Raw genomic sequence first — 26,528 nt, 5'->3', positions numbered from 1 at the left:
AACATATCTTTCCCTCCGTAATAAACTAGGATTTTAGACCAAGTTGTACCCTCCCTCTCCCCCCCCGCCCCCGATTTTAAAGAACTGTTATTAGGTGTAATACTGCGAGTGCAGAAACCAGGATTCTGAAATAACAAGCCACTCTGAGCTGCTGCCATGATCCTACATTAGTATATGAAAATTTAGAAAAATCTGGGCCTTCTTAATTAACACATTATATTTCTTTTTCTTTGTGGATAAGAGTAAGTGGGCACTCTAACTTGCAGCATGAACTCGCGTTTAAAAATCCTAATATTTTCTATGATAATACAAAGCAACTGCTCCCCAGTATTCTTCTTCCTGACATTTTGTAGTTCCACGGAAAAGAAATTAAGACTTGCAATCAGGTTTAGAATTATGAATTATGACTTGTGTTCCATAGACATATCTAACTTTTTTTCTATGGTAAACAGAATTAGGGCTTTGTATTTACAACATCTATTTGCCTAGAAAAACAGAGGCATATTATAATACTGTATCCTTTGGAAAGCAAAAAATATATATGTCGATCCACATATATACCTTTTCTCATCTCTCTTTAAAACTATGATAGATCCAACTCAAAAACTAGAAGAAATTATGGAACTTTTCATACGATTTTATTACCTGCAGAGAAAGTTGAATGCATATTTTTGACTAATGGAATTTGTAAGGGCTGAAGATGACAGATGAGGATTCAGAGCAGAGAAAGCCTTTTGTATAACAATGGTCAGCTCAGATTCACTATAATCTTATGGTTGGGGAGGAAAAGCAATAAATAATCAACTAACAGGAAACAATTGGAAACAAGTCAAAAGTTGGGACTATTGGGTGTGCAGCAAGCAAATTCTCTGCACATATATGGATTTTTCGATTGCCATAAAACAGTATATCTATCAGTGTCTAAATTTCTGTTAGCGAATCGTTGAATATGAAGCCAAGCTTCTAGAAAAACAGTGATTAATAGCTACGTCTGGCCCAAAATCTCATACATATATTGTTCAAATGTAGTAAATCAAGTTAAATCTAATACTAGATGAATGTCAGATTCATATGTCCTTAGCAAAGGACCTCACACGCACATATAAAATAAATTTGACAAATCACTCCAAGGCAAACGTATACTTTAATTTTCACAAAACAGAATAAGTTGGTGGGAGTTGTATTTCTGGCTTTGAGAATGGGGATAAATTAAAACAATGGGATCCAGCCATAATAGAATTTCTTTTTTTTAAATCCAAATATATACATACTGAGCAAGTGTCCAATGTGGCTGTGTTGACTGTGGTACCACTTAAGGGCTGAGATGCCTCACACTGGACTTACAATGAAGCTATAGAACATGTTCTCCCATCTTACATGGATGAATATAGCTGTTTGATGAAATGCATTGACTCAGTAACCTTGGATGGGGGCCTTAACTCTAAAGAGTCTACCTTTTATTAACAAGTAAAAATGAGAAGTGTTTTTTAAGTAAACAAAAGCCAGCTTTTGTAAATTCTCACAACATCACAATGACCCAAGAAACACTTTTTTAAAAAGAGGAGGCTCACCCACTGCTCTGTTATTAGCAGGCTGTTTTGGCAAAGGATTAGAAAAACTGAATACTTTCATAAGATATGCTGCATTTCCTCTTAAGTGCTTTGTATCTTTATGGACCATCAAGACAAATCAGACTGAGGCAGATAGACAGTCCAAAGAGACATTCCGTTTTGCTGAATAAGTTCCTGATGAATATGAAATCAAAATGTTATTTATGTAATCATTACCATTTATCCCACTCTAGAATTTATTTGGCCATTTGCTCACTAGTGACTGTTATTAATGATTTGTTGCTCTGTAGGGAGGAAATAGTTTATTTCACCTTTATCACAATCCATACAATCAGTGGCTACCAGTCAAAATACAATCTGCCAAAGGAGAATTTCAGGTTGCAGATAAGAATCAGACACTTGAAAGCTGACTGAGCTAGAAATTTGTTTAAATTTTATAAAGCCAGAACTACTCAGTGACTCAGAGTGAACAATACTTTGAAATGCACATAGCCAAAGTAACTCAAATATTTAACCATTTTATAGCTAAAGCAATGGTCAACATGGCTCTCTGGATGACAATGAATTGCAATTTCTATTGCCTTAACTAAGGTGGCAGATGGTAAATCATACAATATTTTAATTTAGCAGTATAGAGAGGCCCACTGTTGTCTATTTCTGAAGTTTGGTCATTGATCTGATTCTTTAAAAATTGTCTAAGTGACTTGCTAGACAGGGACAGCATTTTTCATCCTGGGAGGCCACAATGAGATGGTGATGTCACCAGATTTTTCAGAGGGATGGGGAATTATTTTTCCTATAAGAATAGAGAATATATATATATATATATATTTTGCAGGATTGACAAGAGGGTGAAATGAGATTAATTCTCTGTTACTGCCAATTTCATCTCATTGTTTGCTGCTTTTAAAGGAGAACCTCTATGCTAAGACATCCTCCATTCCAATATACAGGTAATTATTCAGATGAAAAACACACACACTTTGTCTTCCTATCAAGTATATCTGATATATCTGAGCCACAAAATTCAGAGCCAATCAGTGCAGAATCACTATGGTAGGAGGTACCTGAAAGCCATAATGGATGTGATACTGCTGGCCAATGCAGATATACTAACCTTATCACTTGTTTATCTGTGATATTACCAATTATAATGATGTAGACTTGTGAACTATATGTTTGTATGCTAACTTAGCAATTCATGGGATAGGGCCATAAAGAGCTTTGTTTTTGTCACAGATGCGTGGGTTGTGTAAAAGAGATAATTTATGTGTGCGCTTAGAAAAGCATTTAACTTAACCTTCTACCATGTGATATGCTTGGGTCAGCAAAGATTTGTTTTCAGGTAAATGCCACTTCCCGTTAGTCCTCTTCCTCCATTTCCTCCTGCGAGTGATCCTCATTTTTCAAGGGGTCACTGAATTCAAAATTTCCTTCAATGTCCAGCACTTGCAGATGCTTCAGTCTTTGGAAGGTGCTCTCTTTCACAGCATTGAATGCAATCTTGTTAAACCTTGAAATTTAAAGGAAAGAAAATGAATAGAATCACCTCCCAATACTTTATTACAATGTCCTTCCTTGTCCTATAAGTTCTATACTAAGAGGAAGATACCACAAAATGGCTTTTTGTAAAGAGAAAGGAGGTTAGTCTGTTTCTCTCCATTTTTTGCTCACATTTCAGTTTTGAGATTCCTTCTCCACCCATTCTACCTCTCTTCATCCTTACAACTGATGTCTTACAATTCCAGGATATTTTCATATGCATAAAGTTAGAAAGATCTAGATACAGGTAGTTCTCACCTTATGATCACAATTGAGTCCAACATTTCTGTTGCTAAATGAAACATTTGTGAAGTGAATGTTGTCCCATTTTATGATCTTTCTTGACAGAGTTGTTAAATACATCACTACAGTTGTTAAGTGAATGTGGCTTCCCATTGGCTTAGCTTGTCAGAAAATCACAAAAAGTGATCCCATATGATCCCGGGATACTGCAACTGTCATAAATATGAATCAGTTGCCAAGCATTTGAATTTTGATCATGTAACAATGGTGTTTTGATCATGCTGCAATGGTGTGAAAATGGTGTGTGTTTTTTTCAGTGAGGCTGTAACTTGAAATGAGCGGTTATAAGTCATGGGCTACATTTAATGTGACAGGGATTTATAAGCACAATGAATACACAATTTCTTGTCCACAAACAATTAGCACACATAGTGACACGTGCTTGAAGTACAGTATAGAGTTCAAACATAAAAGGAAATGGTATTTTTTACATTTGGGAAGCCATTAATATTTTTTTCTGAGAGTCTTTTTCCTGGCTACACACCTGAGATAAATTCCCTTGATATTGGGGGTGGAATCAAAGGCATCCTCTGGCACAATGCTGATCTTGTTGCTCTGGAGATACAAATATTCTAGAGTTTCTGGTAAACCAGATGGAATAGAAGTCAGATGATTGGCAGCCATGTCCAGTATCTGGAAAAGGATCCAGAAGGGAACAATTTAACTAATTAACAATAGTCATTCTGATTTACATGAAAAGAGTAAATTACTATAAATCCCACATCCTATAATTCACTCAAATCTGTATTTTGTAGATGCTAGGTTGTGAGATATCCACAATACTGTAATCATCAGTGCACAATTGCTGATTACAGGCTCTCATCTCTTCCCAGCCTGTGGCCCAATTTCAAAACTTACAATGAGTGATATGTTCAAATATTTAAGAATTATCTGTCCCTCCCTTTCCTACATTTTCCTCAGAAGAGAAAATTTAAGGTTTTAGAAAGGAAAGGGGAAAAATAGAGATTGGGGGATAATGGGTATTATACAATTTTAGCTCTTCTCTCTCTCTCTCTCTCTCTCTCTCTCTCTCTCTCTCTCTCTCTCTCTCTCTCACACACACACACACACACACACACACACACGGGTGGGGAGAGAATTTTCTTCAACTCAGCCTCGTATACAGCCTCCAAGAGATTACAAAAGTGAATTTTGCCCCATTTTACAACCTTTCTTGACACAATTGTTAAGTGAACTACTGCACCTCTTTAACTTAATCATACAGTTGTTAAGTGAAACTTGCTTTCTCATTGACTTTGCTTGTCAAAAGGTCACAAAAGATGATTACATGACCACCCCACAATATATTAAACATTGCCATTAAAAACTGCTACATTTTTTCTTAATCAGTAATGAGTCAAATGCACTGTCACAAGGACTTTAGAAATGCATAGCAGGGCATATTAATTCCATGGTTAGAGATAGAAATGTCTTTGATTCCTGAATATTCCACCTCTCTCAATATACCTGTTTTGGATTTACCCCCCTTCTCCTCCTGTTTTTTTTTCATACTGTCTACAGCGCTTCAGATTCTATTGTAAACTAGCATAATATTTTTTTTTCATATTGTGTGCTTTGCATCATTCTTTCATTTTATATCTATAGTAGCTGTGTTTTTCTCAGAACATGCACTTTAATTTTTCTCCCATAGATCTGCCAATATGAAAGAATTACATACTATTTTTGATATCATTTAGATGCATCTCTGGGTCTAGATCTCTGCCTGTTTGTACCTTAAGACTGGTGAGATCTCTCCATGATCCACTGTGAATTAAATTGTTTTTCAATTTGTTGGCGCTGAGATACAGCTCCTGTAGCTTTGTCATTCCAGAGAGTGTGCCTTTGGGAATGGAACTGATCAAATTCATTTTTAACTTGAGGCTTTGCAAATTCTTGGGGAAGCCGTAAGGCATGGTACGGAGTTTATTGCCTGAAAAATCCAAGGACTTCAGTAGTTTCAGTTTACGGAAAGACTCCCGATGAATCTGTGAGCTGGTGATCTTATTGTAGCTCAGGTTGAGTTCCTCCATGAAATAAGTGGTAGCAAAATCCTCCCTGCCAATTTCTGAAATCTGATTGTAGAGAATCATAAGTGTTTTTACTCGTCTGGGCAGCCCACTGGGGATTTTTTCCAGCAGGTTGTTATACAAATGAACGGTGTGCAATTTCTTCAAACCATGAAAAGCCAGTGGATGGATCTCTCGGGCCTTGAGCTTGTTATTGTGAAGCAGAAGATATTCCAGGTGTTTGATTTGGGTCAAGACGTCATTGCCAATTGATCTTATTGCGTTCTTCTCTAAGTGGAGAAGGACAATGTTTCGAGGCAAACCGGGTGGAATCTGGGAAAGATTATTGCTAGACAAATCCAGGTACTCGAGGCTTGAGAGTTTCCTGCAGGGAAAAAAGGAAATCTTTTAAGTGTTTAAGCAGCCAAACACACAGTGTTAGTAGAGGGGAAAAGAATAGGTTTTGCCTCTGTTCCTCATCACTGTAACAATTGGGATTACTATACCTGCAATTCTGCCAGATGTTTTTTTTCATATGTACATAAAAAGCTGTTGCTACCTATAACAGTTCATGAATAATAAACCCCAGTTCAAGAATCCACACCTAATGATTGCCCCTTTAAAACGGACAAACAGGGAGTGGTGAAAATAAGTCAACCTGGCAGCCATGACAATGTTATCAAAACCTCTGGGTCACACCATTCTGACCTTCAGCTTGAATTTTTTGACTGCACCTTGCAGACACGTGAAGAAGCCTTCTCTTGTAAGCTGCCATTTTAATCTACCGAAGAACAAGATAAACATGTAACCAAGCTTGTCAAAAACTAAATCAACTCCAATTTCCAGTTGAGCATCTTAATCAAAAGATGGGACAAAAAGGGAGTCAAAAATAGTCAATTGTGTCTTACAATAAAAGAAAATAAAAATTGATTCCTAACCCTTTAACACTTGAGTATGCTTAGAAGAAGAGCTCCATGGTTGTTTGGGACCATGCAAAGTGATTCAGCTGCTATTATCCACTAAGTATGCATCCATTAAAAACCAACAAACTCACCAAAAGGTTTCATTGTCCATCCCCTCATTGTTTAATTTATTGTTCTGCAAATATAACTCTCGAAGATCTGACAGTTCATTGAAAGCTCCTGTAGGAATCTTCTCCAATTTGTTATTCTGTCCAGAGACAAAGGGAAAAGAGTATGTATCTCTTCACTCAAACTTCACTCCTCAGAGTATAAGAGGGATGTTCTAAGATGGTTGTGGTGACAGGAAAAGGCCAGAGAAAAAGCCAAATATGATCCTAAGGCAATGTTTCCCCACTTGGATGACCTTCAATGAATATAAGAAGACAATCTCCAGAATTTCCTGCCAGATTTTTTTCTGTTCTAGTGCTTCTTGTCAGGGTTCCGACAGAAGCTCTAATGAAATCATGAGCCTTGAGCCAAAATTCAAAAGAAATCCAATTATTTATTAGGAGCAACATGTTGGCACTTATCCTAATGAAGCCAGTTTTGCCTCATATAATTTATGGTGCATCTAAGCCAGGAATGCTTTATGAGTTGACACTTCTACTGTAGAATATCGTTCTCAGGGGTATCAGCCAGAAGAAGATCAAAGTCTGACTCACCTCCTGAGGTTTTTTGGTTTGTGCTGGTATAGTTTGGCTACTGCTTAGAATGCAACTTTGATGTTGCCACTACTTTTTGAAGACTTTATCAGGTGATTTTCTTTTTTAATCCTTTTATGGATTGTTCTTGGGTAAACAGTATGATCTATAAATGCAATAGCTAAGCATTCAATGTATTCAATAATTCAGAAAAATAAGCTTTATAAAGGCTGAGGTTTTGATATGCACTGGAACTGATATTCTACCTTAAGATGTAGCTTATACAATGCTCGTGGTAGATTCTTTGGAACATATTTTAAGAAGTTGCTGGACATGATCAAGATTTCCACATTGTCAGAACCGTTGAACATGTTTTCTGGTAGTCCGGCATCATCAAGCTTATTGTTGTGAAGATAGACTGACCTAAAAGAAGAAAAAAGATGGTGGTTGGGGAAGGGAAGAGAGGAGGAGACAGAGATAAACAGAGACAAGGTTAGGAATCAGGTATTTACTGCTTGATTGCTATCCCACTAAGTTTTCTGAAAATGAGAACTTTCTTATATCAACTACTCAGTCTAGTTATGTCAGGAGCTATCCACATTCTTCCCACCAGAAATAATTCTATGCAACTCTAACATGCTCCCACTTTCCTCTTTTAGAACTAAAATATTCAAATTATTGCAGTGTTTCTTCGTAGCTGATTGCTATCGAAACAGCTCAGTTGTTCTTTGCTTCATTTTTTCTAGCTCTATTCTAAGGGCTTCTCCTAATTGGTCCTAACCTTGGGACCAACATCTCCTGGAAACCTTTTTCCTTCCTGGTTTCTTTTGATACTGTCTCCATTGCATCTTCACCCAGGAGCAAGAAGACAGCCTGATGTTGTCTTTAACTGTACTGTGGTTGAAATAGCATTTCCCCCTTACTCCATCAAGGGCACTCTCCAAATTCATAAAATCTATTTGGAGTTTTTCACTCATGAGCCTTTATGTCAGGAAGGAAACTTAGACAGTGGCTGGGAAGAGGCCAACAGTGCAGAGTATGGATCAATGATTATGTCATACATCTGTCGGAATCTGAATCTGAGGATGAAGATGAACAGCTGACAGGGAGTGGGAGTGTGGCTCCGTTGGCTGGGGAGGAAACTGGTGAAAGGCAAAGTCTGGCTGGGCAGAGCAGGGAAGAGATAGAACAAGGGAGAGGGAATTCAGAGGAAGATCCAGGCTCACTCCCTCTTCATCCTAAGGCATGAACAGAGAAGAGAGCAACGTGGGTTGCATGGCTTATGGGGGAGGAAAGGGCCCTGATTCCCTTCATTAGCCACACCTTGGAAGATAGTTTAAAAGAGATGCAAGCTGAGTGCAGCGTCTGCTGGGAACAAATGTGAGTTTATCTTATGTTGACTTTGGTTATCTGCATTCCTGGCATCCTCCCAACTGGGTTGAGTTACTGCCATTCCTTCATGTCTGGAATTCCTTCTCTTACCCTGCTGGATTAATTACCTCATCTTGCCCCTATATTAGAGAATTATTTTTCTATGTTGTTCTCCCCAGGGTATTGTCTTAAGTTATTATGAGCCTTGAGATCAGATTAAAACAAAAAGGTGAATGGGTCAAGTGCATGGGAATCAAATGTTACTGTGGGGATTAAATAACAAATTCTTCCTTGACACAAAACTATTTTGGAATTTTCTGACTAGTAAAACAATCAGTCTCACCCTTCCCAGTGAAATATGTGGTAATGCAGATGTTTGATTGTGAAAATAACCAAAGGACTGCATAATTTGGGACACTTTGACACAGAAGATAAGCTCAGTGACAGACCCACAGAAAGCCCAGTTTCAGTCACAGACAACTGAAGGCAAGAATCCTTGGCAGCCAGTGAATGTAATGCTGAAATGCATAAATGGGGAAATTTAATATGGGGAAGAGAATTCCCTACATTTAGAGATGGAGAGGGAGGTAGGGGTTGAGTTTCTGTTCACCTTCAAGTGTTTCCTGGATCTGTGATGTGAAAACCATTGAAGCATTTAAGCCAAACAAACAAACAAACCATTGTGAAAGCAAATGTAATTAAACTTTGCAAGATTTCGGTATTCTTGCAGGATATATTACACGATGTCAGTCCTTCTAATTACATATGTATTAATAGTGTCAACACCATGCAAAATTAAACAATAGTTTAAAGGCCTGAAATATCTCTGGCTCCTGATTTTAATTTATTAATCCATCCAACCTAGAGTAGCATATTTGTATAAGAAGACCAAATATTGCAGTGTATTTACAAGCTTTCCTTTCTAAAGAAATCCAATATCCGTTCAGAGTCATTTGAAGCACGGGTAGCAAATAAAGTTGATAAATAAATTTAAAAAATGAATGAATACTGTGTTCCTAGAATTTTTCACCTCCCAGAGAAACAGAGAGCGTGCAATTATTCATCTTTCTTCTTTGACCTATATTATTCTTGCTATTGAAATATATCCTTTAAGAAAAAGTTAAAAAGAAAAAAATAGCATCTCATGTTCATAATAAATCCCAGAACTAGCAAAGTTTTAATTAACAGGCCGGTTTTCAGAGAGATTTCCTAGTGCAGTTACAATCTGCATGTAAGCAAGCAACATCCAGTCAAGATGCTATCACAGATTTGTTTGTTTGGATCTCTTCCTCCTGAAGAAAAGTATTCTTACAAACATTCATTGTACAGCTTGACAAGCTGCTTCTGCTTCTGCTTCTGCTGATGATGATTCTGCAGGAACAGGGTCCATTAAACCCCCTTCTTTTTTTTTCTTTTCTTTTGCCTCAAAACCTTTTTTTTTTTACCTCAGGTTTGGTTTTTGTCCAAAAGTGAGATCATAAATTTTGGTGAGATTATTGGCAGCAAAATCCACACTGATCAAAGTCTGTGGAAGGAACTTCGGAGCTATTGTGAGCTGGAAAAAAGAGAAACAAGGACAGAGAAGGAAATCGTTGTTAAATATGTCAAGGCTTCAAGCACACTCATCCTTGAGTTTTCTTCAGAATATTAAACAGCTATTTTTTGAGGAAAGTGAGGAAAGGTTTTATGACAGATACCATAAAATTGCTTCAGATCTCTCAGGATCAAGAATTTCTATCTTCCTCTCTAATGCTAATAAATACCAGCATGGAATGCATTTAAGCTTTCACGTGGAAAGCCGTGCTTATTGGACTCAACAGATCTATAGGAAGCACAGATTTGAGAGAACAAATATATTTTGCAGTTTTTGTGTCCTTCCAAAAATAGTTGAGTCTTCTTTCTTGGGCAAGTCCCAACAAAACCAAAAGCTTGGGAACGAATTCTCCAAAACATTAATTCCACAATCCCCAGCAGAATGCAATATAAATAAACCACAATTTTTTTTTGTAGAAGACTGTTTTTCTGGTTACCTTTGAGAACCACCGAGGTGTTTCTGACTCTGTTGTAACCATGTGGAGATGTAATAGGGAAGCTATGATGACCATTTAACATTTATTATGTTAATGTTATGTTAATAGTTGTGCACTGAACATTGGATGGGCGGAAACAAAAATGATAAAAGAAATGTTTTGCATATACAGAATGGCCTTTTAGTATTATTTTTCTTGCCAAGATCTATTCTAAAAAAGGAAAGCGTTCTTCTAATATGGTCGTCTTGCAATATTCCTAAGGGTTGACTGGTTGATTTTAAGTTGATAACTATTTACATAACATTTCATAGGGAAATATTTAATTAACTTCAAAATGCATCCAACAATTATCACAGATTGAAGGAATGTGATAATTGGTGGAAATAAAATTAGGAAATGGGAAGGGGACAGCCCAAGGGAGGGTTGAGCTGGCTAAAACTGTATTTGAGCATTTCACCGACCAACATTTTGCTGCTAGCTCTACCACAGTTAGAAAATCCCATACTTGGAAGAGGCCAGTGAGACCAACTCAAGACCATTTAGGCCAGAGGTCTCCAAACTTGGCAACTTTAAGACTTGTGGACTTCAACTCCCAGAATTCTCCAACCAGCTGGCTGGAGAATTCTGGGAATTGAAGTCCACAAGTCTTAAACTTCCCAAATTTGGGGACCCCTGATATAGGTAATTAAGTTCAAGGTTCAATTTTGGAATCCAATTTACAGTATTTACTATTCTTGACAGGTGATTATTTGTTCTCTACTTGAACAAATATACATTATGTGCCAGTTAAAGCAGGGGTGGTATTCAATTTTTTTAACAACCGGTTCTGTGGGCATGGCTTAGGTTGTGGGTGTGGCTTGGTGGTCATGTGACTGGGTGAATGTGGCTTGGTAGTTATGTTATTGGCTGGGCGTGGCCAACTCAATATCACTCACATTGAGGCACGCATCTCCTTGCCTGGCCTCTCATGACTCTGGGGATGCTGCAACAGTCGTAAGTGTGAAAAATGGTCATAAATCACTTTTTTCAGTGCCATTGTAATTTTGAATGGTCACTTCACATGAGCAAAGTACCAGCAAAGGAGACGAAAAAACTCCAGAGAGGTTCCTGAGACAGGAAGTCTAGTCCTGCCAAGAATGTAATAAGGGTTAACAGAGAGGCAGTTTCTGTAAGCAACACCAGAATGTTTCCTTCCTGCCTTCCTTACAGGATTATGCCAGTAATTTCTTCTAACAACCGGTTCTCCGAACTGCTCAGAATGTTAACAACCGGTTCTAGCGAATAGGTGCAAACTGGTAGAATCCCACCCCTGAGTTAAAGCTAGAAGAAGACTCCACATAGTATATGGTGTCCTGTTCTGGTCTTAATATTTTTTTTAAATGAAAAAACTGGAAGAAAAGGCAATACAAAGGGGATCTCTACAATTTTGAGTCATATAGTCTGAGAGATTCTTTATCCAAGTTATTCATGAAAATGTTGAAAAGTACTACTTGTACATATCCTTATTCCCCTATGCTACATTTTTTTATCTGTTTAAAATTCCTGATGCAGCTTTTTCAATTTAATCTAAATATTTTTATTTTACTGTGACACCTAAATGCACATTGTTATAAAGCCTTTTCTGGGGTTTTATATCCAAGGCTAGGCATGTAATGTTTCACCTGGGAGGGCAATAACTCCAGCCTATCCCTGTTGCTCTGCTGAAGGTGAATTTCAGCTAAAGCTTGAAAATATACTTCAGTCTCTTAGTCCTGAATATGTAAAACCATATTTTTTGGGTGTCTCTGACATTTCATCGAATTCTCTTTTAAACCGGTTTGCTTTTATTATTTGGATGCAGTTTGCTTTTGTGGCACCAGGAAAGACCAATGATAGCAATTCTACCTCATAGGAAAAAAAAATTGGACACAAAAGTTCTGGAATATTAGTCATAGCCTGGCTTGGATTTAGTTTTTATGAACCCCTCTTCACTGCCAAAAGTGTTACATGGAAAATTGTTGTATATGAAGGAAAGGACACGATGTTACTGGATAAGCAGTTTGATATAGCAATTCAACAATAACAGTGCACATTGTCTGAAAAAAAAAAACCAAGTTGCTGAACTTTTCCTTTATACGATGATGGCTATCCAAATTCTTAATTATCAGCTACCAGCAAATACTATGGAGCAGTGGGATTTCCAAAGAGTTATGGAAACTTTCATAACTGAACTCCAAAATTAAGAATGTCCCTTTCACTTATCACTGAGTTATTTACTGACCAGACCAGTACATAAACCAGTTAAATAACATTAATAAATAAAACAAAACCCTTGGGCTAGAGTAAGGAGACTTGGCCAATGCAGGGCTCTAATGGAGACTGGCAGGAAATTATCTAGTGAGGAAGAAAGAAAATATTTAATGTATATATTCATTAAGCAAGTGATAATGCAAGAACTTAGTGCTAATGATAGAAAATTATAGAATATTAGAAACAGAAAAACCAGATTTTAGGTCCTGAACTTTCAATATGACACTTGTTTTGCCGCATTATTGTAATTAAATATTTTCTCCTCATAGAGCAACTTTGGTGGAGATACGCTAGCTGTATCCTGATCTAAGATTAAATCATATGATTCAAATATCAGTGTTTATGTAACTTCATTTCCCAGACATTTCAAATAAGGCAACAGTTTTCTCCCCTTTCTTGAAATTCCCTAGACACTTGTGAATAGTCATCTGCTGGAAATGCTTTTAATCAGATTCTTGTAGTCAGGAAAGGGTTGGATTTAAATGTCTAGATGGGCCTGTTGATTATATCTATTATGCTATAAAATTTAGGGAATATTTTGTTGTCAGTGAACCCGGCAACACAAATTATGTTCCAAAATTGCAACAATTGTTAGATAATTATTTGAATCCACCATATAAATACCTAAGATATTTGATCTAACTTGATCTAATCCAGGGGTATCAAACTTGATTTCATTGAGGGCTACAACAGGGTTGTGTTTGACCTCACTGGGCTGGGGGGGCATGGCCAGGATGGGAGCCAGCTCAATGTCATACATTAAGGCTCTGTTTTCGGCCACGACAGCCCCCTGCAGCCCTCTGCCAGTGAAAACGGAGCTCAGAGTGGGTGTGAGAGGCATGCCAGGGCTCTGTTTTCAGCCGCAATGGACTCCTGCAACCCTTTGCCAGCAAAAAGGGAGCTCGTGGAGGATACGCCTGGCCTTCCTGAGCTCCGTTCTCACTGACAGAGGCACCGCGTCCGTTCTCACTGACAGAGGCACCGCGGACCAGTCCTTTGCTGTTTCCAGGGCGGGCTTGCAGGCCAGGTCTAAGCACCCTGGGGACTGGATAAGGCCCATGGGCCTTTAGTTTGACACTCCTGATCTAATCCATTCTCTAGTGTTCTCATTCGTTTTTATATATAACAAATTCATGAAGATCCTCAAATACAGGAGGAACAATATTAAATAAATGACTTTCCTTCTGAAAGGTAATATAAATTTCATTTCAATGTCACATACAGTACATTTAAAGAAAAGTTAAGATTTTAATAAGAGAAAGAAAATATTTGCCTTTTATCATATCCTCATGAGTTTAGAGAACTATTTGAAGAAAAATCTGCAACTGATATGGTTCTTACAGGGAAAGGTACATACAGTTTTACTGATAATATATAAAAATGTGGCTGTGTTCAGGTTTGTTCTTTTATGTATATCTAAATAGCCCTTAAATCTCTTTATATTATTAATGATTTTCATAGCATTGTTATGTTGCCTCTGTTGCCGAGCTCTCATCTAACTACTGTGGTGGTTTCCCTTATTTCCTCAAACTTCAAACCCACAAAGTTTTACCTGCCAAGGTATTATATCCCAGTTTACTTCCTTTTATTCTGGCTGGGAAATATGGGAATCATAGGGCTACATATTAGAGGACACCAAGTGGGGAGAAATAGCAACTCTTGAAACATTTGCTAACCTGGTTATTTGCAAGGTACAGGTAATTCAAATTCTCCAGCTGGTCAAATGTATTCTCTGGAAGCCCTTAAAAATATGAATACAGTATTTTGACAATTAGTATCTCACTGGTTGTAACCACTGCCATTTTTACCTCATAAAATATTTTATGTGTGTTATCATATTGGTTGCTGCTGGTGCTATTTGAAAATTCCCCAAAATACAGATTCAATTTTTTAAAAGATGGTTTTAATTATATACTTTGGGATCATCCAAGCAGAAACTCCTGGTACATTGACTATTTTGAACAGCGAATTCCTGCTTCAATTGATATTGGTGAGTTGTGTAGAACTATAGACTATTATTCCGATCAGGATAATAGTAACCATAGTCCTAGTCCTTACTTATCAACTATTTGTTCAGCAATTGCTCAAACTTACAGCAGCAGTGAAAATAGAGAGTTGTGACCGGTCCTCGAAACTGTGGCCATTGCAGCAATTCCCATGGTTAAGTGATTGCAATCTAGGGGCTTGGCAGCTGGTGTGCCACTAAGACAGTTGCAGCATTATGTGGACACATTATTGGCATTTGCAACCTTCATAACAAGCAAGCAAAGTCAATGGGAAGCCAGAAGAAAGTCACAAGCTATGGTCATGTGACATTACGTTTGATGACCTACAGTGATTTACTTAATAACTGCAGCTGGAACTGATGAAGTAAAATGGTGCAGTCACATGACATCACACTTAACAACCATACTGCTTAGCAACCTGGTTCCTATTCTGGTTAGTAAGTGAGTCCTACATGCATATCCAAATGGTTCCAACAGTATAGATTGTGGCAGAATAGGAACAGAGGATTATCATCCATTTAAAGGCAATCTAGATTAAAGATAAAGAGGAATTTTTGAAGTTATCTGCCTCACAATTAGGTACATTAAAGCAGATGATCTCTATTGACCTCACCCCATTCCTAAGAATAATTGTCCCCAATTATTAGTTCCTATTTATATTTAAACGTATGCTTATTTTTATTTCTATTGTATTGTAAGCTTTTGACTAAATAAATAAATAAATAAATAAATACTAAGAATGTTAGATAAATACTGTCTTCCCAATGCTGAGGAGATATTTTTTATTTAAAGTGCAACATTTTCTTCCAATTTTGCATTTATACAGAAATGATTCTTTTGCTAATTTTGTGCCAAGAGTGGTGGGGTTTTATTCTCTTTTAAGACTGCCCTCCCTTTTTTCTGATACACAAATAAGTCCTTCAGATTTAGAAAATGCATCCATCAAACTGATAGTTCAGACCACAGTAAAGCTCCCCAGGAACCTAATCATTTGCCAGGAAAAAAAAAACAGGTCTAGGATATGAAATATGGTCATTTTTTCCTGTAATATTGTCTTTGCTGGCTATTATATTTACTTTTAAGCTATTTTGGATTTTCCAGCTTACCTTTGGATGTGAGTCTGTTGTTTTGTAGATTCAATGTTTCTAGCCAGGGGAGGCGTGCAAGCTGTTCTGGAATGATTGTTTCTATCTGGTTGTTCTAAAAGAAAAGATGTATTAAAAATAAAATATATTAGTTGAAAGCATTTGATCCCTAGTTAACTTCATTGCACAAGTTTTCTTTTCAAACAACAGGATCAACTGACTGGCAAAGAGACCACTCTTGAATGTGCTTATGCAGTGATACAAGTAGTCTTCAACTTACAATGATTTGTTTAGTGATGGTTTGAAGTTACAATGGCACTGAAAAAAAGTAACTTATGATCGGTTTTCACATTTACGACTGTTGCAGCATCTTCATAGTCGCATGATCAAAATTTGGCCGCTTGGCAACTGGGATGTATTTATGACAGTTGCACTGTCTAGGGTCCCTCTGGCCAACCTTCCCAGCCAACTTCCGACAAGCAAAGTCAATAATTGGGAGAAGTCAGATTCCCTTAATAATCACAATTCACTTAACAATTGCAGTGATTAGCTTTAAAAAAATTGGCAGAAATGGTCATAAAATGGGGCAAAACTCACTTAACAACTGCTTTGCTTAATAATGGAAATTTTGAGTTCATTGTGGTGGTAAGTTGAGGACATTTGTTTAATTTTGGCTGAGTCTACAGTAGGCCTATTAAAATAGAACCAGGACTAAAAGAATTCCTCTGAATCCACTCAAAAGCTTAGGTATAACCATTAATTATGTTGCTATTGTTGTTATTCCTAGTGATTTGCAGCCGTTTGGATAGGAAGGTTAAAAAAATGCTTTGGAGTATGTGAGGGTGAAACATAGCACCAATTTCCAGTTCCCTAACTCTGAAATTTTCCCCAGGATTGGGCAAGTGCTCTTCTACCCCAGCTTTTTGTGTAAATGATATGAAAACAACAACTTTTATCTTAGATTAAAGTGCACTGAACCAGGTAAATAGACTCTCAACTTATGATCACAATAGAGCCGAACATTTATGTTGCTAAGTGAAACATTTGTTGAGTGAGTTTGCTCCATTTTACAAATGCTCTTCTCACAATTGTTAAGTGAATCACTGTAGTTGTTAAATTAGTCAAACTAAGCTAAGCTAAGTGAAACATTTGTTAAGTGAACCTGGCTTCCCTATTGACTTTGTCAAAAGTTTGCAAAAGGGAATCCCAAGACCCCGGGACACTGCAATGGACATAAATATGAGTCAATTACCAAGCATCTGAATTTTGATCACATGACCATGGGCGTGCTACAACAGTTGTGAGGTAAAAACTACTCATTAATCACTTTTTACAGTGATGTTGTAACTGAGAACAGTCACTAAACAAACTGTTGTAAGTCGAGGATTTAACAGTAATTACAACTAATCCTTTTTAGCCACTGCCTCATTGAGCGACCACCAAACCCAGTTATATCAGTGATGGAAAAGTAACTTTGCAATCAATCCTTGTATTTACGTTGTTCAGAAGATAAAGTAAACAAAAGCTGAGGTAAGATCATAAGCATAATCATGATTTCCATTAGTGACCAAATTGCTGGTCCCAATTGTGGTCACTAAACAAGGACTACCTCTATTGAGATCACGATTGACCCAACTGTGGTCACTAAACAAGGGCTATCTCTACCTCTTTCCCACTAATCAGTTTTAAAAACTCAGTTACAAGCTTTGCAGTGAACAAATATTACAAGGGGACTAGGGGGTAAGGGAGCTTGCCTCATCTAAGAATTGTCAGACTTTGTTTAGTGTTCCTATACCTGTAAAGAAAGGTGGCTTGTCATTTCTGGGACATTCATGGGAAATTCTTTCAGTGAAAATCCACCACAATCCACAATTCCTTCTGAGGTGCAGGTGCATTTTTTCGGGCAATCTTGAGCCAAGGAAATATCTTGATGATTGAGTAGCTTAGGAGAATGGTCTGGGAATTCGTTACTGTCTTCGTTGTCCTGGCCTTGAATCCCACTGGAGTTAAGCATCAATAGCCACAGCACCGGAAACAGGAATAGGAAGTTCAGGTACATTTCCACTGAAAGCAAGGAAATAATACAGAGTATTGTGGATTGATGCTAGCTATTTTTCATAAATAAGCACACTCTTCCATAATGGAAACACATTTTCATACACACACAAAAACCCCAGAAAAACAAGTGGGTAAACCTTATTTACTCTCAAGTATAACCAATCAAAGTTCTATAAGATGACTACAAAATCTGCTAATCAAATGTAGAGCTTTTCAAAAATAGGGGGGAAAAGTGTATCTTGTGGGCACCGTGGAACCTTTGTAAAGCTCCTTTATGGTCTTTTGGCTCCTATTCCTGTACTCTTGATTTATTTCTTTTAGATTATTTTAATTTAAAAATATATATAAAAATGGCATCGTACAAAAGGAAGAATCAGCTTTTATTTATAATAATGCATCTGGGTCATATGTATCTCCATAGGTATTCTTAGAAAAATAATGGTAGGTTGCTGTACCTAGAGTTTGCTTGGAAGTAGCCCATCAACCCTGAAAAAATAATAGATTATGGATCCATGGAAAAACTTGACTAGAATATCAGCTGATACATGGCAGTTTGCGATTAATAATGATCAACAGAGCAGCCATTTTTGACAAGTATTCACAACATAACCTGAACTTTCCAAATATGTCCATCAGCCCCAAAATCCTATTTCTAAAAGTAAATATTGTAACAGAAGATCAATCGTCATTATCTTAGTATTTGTGTAAACCAAGAAAAAAATCGCTGATAAACCTTTTCTTCATCTTACAGCACAATGCTACAGTGGTTCATAACCAAATTTGTTAAGTCTTTCTTACCTGGTATGCTTTTAATAATCACTGCTGATCTATTTAAATTTAATTAATGAATGAATAATTAATTATCTGCCTTTCTCTCGTGAACTGTTCCCATTTTCCCCATAACAACAGTCCTATGAAGTGGGGTAGCTAAGAGAGCATTGTCCCAAAGTCACCAATGAGTTTTGATGGAGGAGAGTGGACTTGAACTTAGTTTCCCCAGTGTCCAACTCCTTGCCCCACAACATTTTTACCATTCTGATTACACTATGGCAGCCATTTTCTAAGTGGATAAGCACTCAGTCACTACCACTGTGGCAACCAGAATGCCCATAATGTGATTTCCACTATAGGCACAACCCATTGTTTACTTATTTCATTCTAAAAGGTAAAGGTTTCCCTCTCAGACTTGTCCAACAGGGCACAATACTCATATCGATTTCTTGGCTGAAGGAGCCAGCATTACCAATTTCCATGGTCATGTAGCCAACATGGCTAGACACAAAAGGTGCACAGAATGCTGTTACCTTCCCACTGAAGTGATACCTATTAATCTACTTTCATTTGCATGCTTTTGAACTGTTAGAGCTGGGGCAAAGCAAAGGAAGCTTACTTACCCCATTGTGTTGAGTTCAGGTGTCCAAACTGGACTGTTAGCTCTCCAGCTGATAAGCTCAGCTTCTTTAACCGTTGAACTATGGGGTCCTTATTTTAATTCTAAATGACTGGAATAGCTGCTCTCTAGAGCAACTGCTTTAATTTCAGATGGGGTTACCTGCAGCCTCTTTCCCAGTATGGAAGTTTTTATTGTTTATGAATGCCATATAAACAATAATTATTTAGAACATTAAATTATTGGACTCAGGAATGCTGACTCAGGAATTCTGGGAGTTGAAGTCCATAGGTCGTAAAGGACCATAGTTGTCCACCCTTGATCTATATCGGTATCTTATACTTAATAGTATTATTATGCATTTCATGTATACTGAATGTGTATTGCTACATATGTATTCATAATAACCCTAAAGGGAAGATTTTTCACTCCCAAGACTTAGGGTCTAACAACCTGTTATATTAATAAAATAATTGTTTGTATCCTTTCCATTTCTTTGGAGAAGTTTTCCACCACACTACTTCTTTAACTCAACATTTTTCTCAGTGTTTAATTTTTCAGAGTTTGACCACTACGAACAAACCAAAGAATAACAATTTTTCAAAAACAAAACAAGTCATTTAATTTACTGTGTTGAAAGCCAGTCAATGGATACAATCTTTGGCAGACTTAATTCTTTTCCAATCTGCCTAGTTGAAGGGCTTCCCACCCCTCTGAGTAGGCAAAAAACTAAACTACCATGATATTTGCTCTCTCCCTTGTTAAAAATCTAACCTGCCTCTATTGCCTGTTTTCAGTCACTGCAGTCCCCTGATTTCCTTCCAAAGTAATAATAACTTAACATAAAAAACTTAACAAATAGTACACACCTTGAGGTTCCCCTTGGATGAAATCAGAATGTAGGAGAAAGTCTTACTCAACACTAGTTTAGCTAAGGATAACTGAATTTTCCCTCAGAGGCTGGAGACAAGATAAAACCACCTCATGGCAGAAAAATGAATATTAAAACATAATTGTTTCCAAGGGCATGCTTGCAAATGAGCAAGTTCCAAAGTTCATAAATGTGTAATATTCTGCTTCAAACAGAATATTATTGCCTCAAAACATACAAGTTTTTTGATATTTAAGTTTATGTTCCACATTAGTGAGTTTTCCCAGAAATCTCCATAAGATCTCCATATTCTAAGTTCAGTGTCAGAAGCTGGTCCAAGCTATTTGTTGTCCAGACTCCAATTTCAATCATCAGATCTTAAATGACTTCCATTATCAATAAAATTTCTGGCATATTATATATCTTACTTAAAGGATGATGAGTATTTTTGTTTTTCTTTTATCTCTGTCTCTCACATATGCGTATACACACATATCCTACACATGCACATATATGCAGTCTGTATAAAGAACAAGTACATATGAATATACATCCTAAGTGCACACATACCCAAAAACACAGAGAGAGAAATCAATATAAATGGTTGCAGTGTTGAAATGAAAAGTCACATGATAGGTTACCTAGATTTTAAAAAACATAACAAAATAAGAGTTGCTGGATTAAGAGCATGTCTCCTGGTTCTGCTTGCAAGGACCAAAATCCCCATGCTTTTGGCATCAATCTTTCCCTCCTCTGAAGCAACAGCAGCTCAGATACCCCTGGGACATGCTTGGGATAAAGAAACATCTGCTAGATTTCACAAAGCAGGTAATAGCATCAGGCAAGTTATTCCAATTCCTGTTTTAGCTCAAAGAAAATCTCGAGGCACTTTGCTTTTCAAAAACCTCGGTTTATATAAAGTGCCTTATTCAAAGCTTGTCCTCACTTCAAGCCGCTGCCAAGACCTCACCAAAGGTTGGCTAAGATCCTGTGACACTCTACCAAGCACAGTATAACGTTACTAATTTGATGGGTACAACTTTTTGGAAGTTTTTTTTTTCCAGGATCTAAAACAGAACCTCCACCAATCAAGTCATAGAATCTCTGTATCACTGTGGCTAGGAACGATGTCTCTAGAGTGCTTGAATAGGCAAGGAATTGTTTGAAAGTTATCTCCTGGGGGTGGGGGAAGCAATTGGACATGCACAGAAAATAAACAGTCAATGACCCTGGTACCTTTAGGCCTCTGCTTTGCCCCTTATTGTTTCCTGTATTACTTGTTCAGCATTATTGGGTTATGCAGCTTTGGGTGTTCAGAATGATTTTCCAAAGAGCCCTTGCTATTTACCATTTACAACAACCAGGCAACTAAAAAGTTAAAAGTTCAGAAATAAACTCACCTCAACTTTCTGGACAGTGATGGAAATGTCTGGGAAAAAAATTGTCTCTCTGGTCCCCCCCACCAAAGGCTCCGTTTGCTCATGCCATGGCCATTATACACGTCGAGTGCCGAACACTTTCCCCCTTTCCCGAATCAGAGGCTTTCCAGATGTGATCAGCACAACTAGAAAGGAAGGGGAGAGAGAGAGAGGAAAGAGAGAGAGAGAGAGAGAGAAAGCAACTTCTCCACCAAAGAGAATTTCCTGTCCTTTTCTATGCAGGAAGGAATTTTCCAAAGTCACCATATGGGAAAATGCAAGTGAACAGGCTAAAGAATGTGGGAGATAAAATATGAGAGAAATTCGTAGCTGTGATATGTATTCAGTGGCTTGCGCATTCCCAACCATTTTTATCAGCAGAAGCTGTGCGAATAACAGGCAAAGTGAAAGAGAGAGCAGCCAATTTATCCTAAGCAGCCTAAAAAGTGAAGAAAAACCCTTGCCTTTTCCTAATAGTATTGCCATTTGAATATTTTCTGATTTCTAAATCTCAAACTTGATTCCCACTGATACCAGGGGTGGGATTCTACCAGTTCGCACCTATTGTTTGGGGTTTTCCACTCCACTTGATATTCTCCTCAGTGGCAGGCTCACATATTTCACATGTATGGGATATGAACAAAGAGCATACTGTCTTATTCACCTTTTTTTTTCTCAAGGAAGTACTCAATTTCTTCATGGAACTGAGTCAGCTGCTGTCATTTCAAACACTTCCAGATGAAGTGCAAGGGGGGAGTGAAATAATTTCTTTAAGGCCAGCTTTAAAATAAGTCAACAACTTAAACAAATGCCCTTGAATTGACTGGCAAGATACCTATGCAAATTCTTACCTCAGATACTAAGCCTGAGATTTTGCAACTGTTTTTTTTTTTTTCTGAAATTCACTGTGTTTATTTGGCTGTGTTTAAATTTATGTTGTTTCAACTCCACCACCACTTCTAGATTTTGGTTTACTTTCACTGGATTGGAAATATATGATTCCCAAAAGACAAGAGCAAAAAGAATGCTTGCATCAAATGCAAAGCTACTCAGTATGGAAAATGTATTTTGCACTTTTTTATTCTGTACATCTACAGGCTGGAATCCAGGATCATACATGCAGCATAGATTTCAGAAAGCAGAATAAATGCATTTATTTCAAGGTTCAGAAAAGTCCTGGGTTTTGGGAAGTGGGAAACTTTTCATCAAATCATGAAATCTTAACCAGTAGACTTTTTTTTCCAGTACCTCAGTTCTCCAAATATGACATATACTTTATTTCTCATGTTATGATTTGTTTGTGTTCATTGATGGTAGTTTCAAAAAAAACTGTAAGTTGTTATAACTTATTTCTGCCCACCAGCATTCAAAGTGAGCATTGTCCCAATGGTGCTTTTTCAAAAGGCAGCTGGACTTTGTTTTTCCTTGTTTCCTTGTTTTTGAAGGAAAACTTGCCTTTTGAAAATACATCTTTGGGACATCCATGACCTGGATGACTGAGAATCTCCATAAACAAAGCAAGTATTATGCTACCTTCAAAAGCAACTGATGGAAAAGAAAGAGAAAAAAAATATTTCGGGGCATTATTTTAGAACTAAGGGAACTTGAAAACTTACACACCCCTTTTGTCTACTGAAGCTAGTCATAATATGGATGTTATCCAATGATGGGTTTTGGATTTTTTCCAGTGGATCAACAAAGCTATGGGTTTCTTTTTTAAAAAAATTCACCTTAAAATTCTATTTTGAATTGAAATTTGAGAATGACAGGAAAAATTAGCACACAAAATACTTTGTCAGTCTTTTTACTGGCGTTCTCCAGATAGGATGCTAGCTGGGAGTTATGAGAGCTGAAACCATGTACTTCTAAAAGTTTTGATCAAAATGGTTTGTGGGGGAATGAAAAGATAAGGGAAGAATAACAAAGTGAACTGAGTTTTATTTTGCTATCTTTGGAGAACCATACAAAAAAAGAGGAGACAGTGAGGAAGCCTTAAGATTAGCTTGAATTATGCGGGGAAATCAGATCTACCAATTGATCTCTGCCATCCAGAGTCATTTGCTGAGATGGCTATAGAACTCAATCAATCAAATAAATAATAAAAATCTCAAGGATCTGATGATGTGAGAGAAAGAGCTTTTCTGTGCAAGAAGTTTGAGCTGCTTCTGGATTGGTTTTGCATCCTGTGATATCATACTGTACTTTTTCTTCAACAGCTGAGCCAATTCATTTCCCTTCAAACTGCAATGGGCAACAAGGAAAAGCTTGGCCTAAAATCTAAGGGAGAAGAAGGGAATTTGGTGCTAAGTTCTTCCCTTTCTCTTTGGCAGGGAATGTGCATCACACAAAGAGCAAGTTTATGATCTGGTTTATTTTTATTTCGTATATTCCCATTTATTATTTACAAGGTATATCAACCTCCACATTCCAGAAGCTCTAAGCGATGTTCATAATCAGAATGCAGAACAGAGTAACAATACATCAATCAATCAATAACAGGAATGGCAAAGATATTCCTCCAGCTGCTTAATTAGAAAGCTCCAGAAATTAGAAAGCTCCAGAAAGATATACAACAAAAGTTATCTGAGAGGAGCAGCTACTAAGAAAGGCAATCTATGTGCCCTCCTGTTGTACTCCGAATAGCTATGAAACTTCCAGCAGGAACTCTCCCTTTATCTGGGTCTGGTATATATAGTGTGTACTACTATGTACTACTATATATAGTACACACATATAGTACATTTATACATACAACCAGGGGTGTTACTACCAGTTCATTTTGTCACGTGCGTGTGTAAAAAACCTTAACCTGTGCCGCCCATACAGCTGAAAAGTGCTGCGCACAGCTGCGCAGCATTTGAAAAGCCACTTTCCCGCTTTTTCAACCTCAGCTGTGCCGCGCAGGTGGGCGGGTGGGCCAAACAGCAGCAAACACAGAACCGGTTTGGTGTCTGCTACTCTTCAGAGCTATCGGTTCTATAGAGCCGGGCAGAACTGGTAGCATCCCAACCCTGCATATAACCTAGACATCCTCTATATATGTTGGTTTCAGTTCCCAGAATTCATTAATCAAGGTGATCCTTTGTTAATTCTCAGAATTCTGGGAATTGAAGTCTGGAGGATTCCTTGATTGGGAAAGACTAGAATATATATTTTTATAAAAAATTGTGAGAAGCAATTTATCCCTTAGTACAATTGGCATTCCAAAGGGGATGGGTCATCAAGAGCGGCAGGCAAGCACATACATGCAGCTCAATTTGCACGAGTGGCAGCATACATACTTGCCACTTGTACAAAAATGCAGTGTGCACACACACTTGCCCGCTGCTTGCACAAGTGGGATGCGTACGCACACTCCCCCAACCACTTCCATGGCCCGATTCCAAAGGCCCGGTAGTGGGCCGTAGCCTGGGCATTGGGGATCTCAGGACTAGACAAAACCTGATCCTGATTCATTGGTCAATGGTGATTAAGTGAAAGCCAACTTGGAATGAAGAATATGTGAGTTAAACCATTTATAACTGGGATCAACAATGATAAAAAACAAAACATAAATTAATTTGCTTAAATTAAAAATGGCAAAATTCCAGAGTTATTCAAGAAAGAACTTCTTGCACATATAACTATTTTTGCTAATAAAACTATCTAAAGGTGAGTTAGCGCCACCTAGAGATATAGCTTCATACTAAGTATCTTTGGTGGAATTACTTTAGATCAGAGGTCTCATTCTCGCAGCCGGTGGGCCAATTGCGGCCTGCAGGACGATATCCTGTGGCCCCCACCGTGATATGAAAGTATAATATTAGTGTATAATATAAATATAAAGTATAATATAAAGTATATTATGCGGCCCAGCCTCACCCAGACTCTGCCTCCAGCGGCCCCCAGGTAAATTGTGTTTGAGACCCCTGCTTTAGACAAAGAAATGTTATATTTACAGCATGTTTCAGGAAATAACAGTGTTCCTAAGATTAATAAGAAACATTAGAAGTCATTATCCTGATCATAGTTTAATACATTTTTAACCCATGGGCAATTTGCTCTAGATTTTGATCAGAAAAAAACAATTTAGCAAACTTTAAAGTTTAAGCAAAATGAAAAAACATAGTATTGACAAAAATAAATAAATAAAATAAATATTTTTAATATTAGCATTAGATGCTCCCATGCTATGGAGGGTATCAGGCAGCAAGGGATCTCCAGCACTTAGTCTTGGGCAAGTACTTCAGCATCTTTCTATGTTAGCCTTCCATGATTTTGATCCACAATTTCATAAAATCATGATTCCATCACATTAAATATTTACAGTAGATACATTGCAAGTTAACTATATATGGATAATTCTTGCTTAATCTGTGCCTGGAAGATTATTAAACTCCACTCTATCTTTTTCCAGGTAGGATGACTAGTGTTGATGAAAGTTATAGTCAAATGCAGGGGTCCCCAATCCCCAAACCAGCTCCTCTCTGCGCCCCCCCTGCCCCCCCAGTCTGTGAAAAACTGCCTTCCACAGAACCAGTCCCTGGTGCCCAAAAGGTTGGGGACCACTGGTCAAACGTAGTGTTTCTCAACCATAATCATCTATATATCTTATTTAATATATTATTATTAATATATATTTCCAAACCTACTACAGCATACTATAAAAATATTCAAAGAAAAATAGAGATCTCATACCAGTCACAGGAGTAGCCTATGAAATTATTTTGGTAGAAGTGTTATTAAATGTACAGAGATATATAAAGTGTGAAAGGTTTTATATGTACTTTTTAATCCTGACTCTTCATTACTTTGTCTTAAAAGCCTATATTAGTTGTTTTAAGCTGGATACCCCATGAATTGTAACACAAGTCCTTTTAACCTATCAAAATAATTATTTTTATTTCAATATGCAAAACAACCTTTTTCAGTGTTGCTTTCATGCTTAACATGACTAAGTTATACTACTTCTGAGTGTTTATTATAATGAATATGACACACACAAA

At 37.4% G+C, this 26,528-nt stretch overlaps 1 protein-coding gene across 1 annotated transcript; it reads right to left on the bottom strand.

Moving 5' to 3' along the window:
- Window positions 1-1,125: 1,125 nt before the first annotated feature.
- Window positions 1,126-21,708, bottom strand: PODN (podocan). Its single transcript, XM_026707250.2, has 10 exons — window positions 21,526-21,708; window positions 17,602-17,870; window positions 15,828-15,921; window positions 14,392-14,456; window positions 9,842-9,951; window positions 7,292-7,448; window positions 6,477-6,592; window positions 5,150-5,807; window positions 3,901-4,049; window positions 1,126-3,084 (listed from the first exon to the last, which is right to left on the bottom strand). Exons 2-10 carry the CDS (start codon window positions 17,863-17,865, stop codon window positions 2,934-2,936), a joined length of 1,764 nt encoding a protein of 587 aa, XP_026563035.1. The 5' UTR covers window positions 17,866-17,870; window positions 21,526-21,708; the 3' UTR covers window positions 1,126-2,933.
- Between the last annotated feature and the right edge of the window lie 4,820 nt (window positions 21,709-26,528).

This window comes from Pseudonaja textilis, chromosome 3, assembly GCF_049901715.1.
Source record: "Pseudonaja textilis isolate UNSWEBS1 chromosome 3, rPseTex1.2, whole genome shotgun sequence".
Lineage (NCBI taxonomy): Eukaryota > Metazoa > Chordata > Lepidosauria > Squamata > Elapidae > Pseudonaja > Pseudonaja textilis.
The sequence above is the reverse complement of the archived record's forward strand: the minus strand, read 5'-3'. Positions and strand labels throughout refer to the sequence as shown.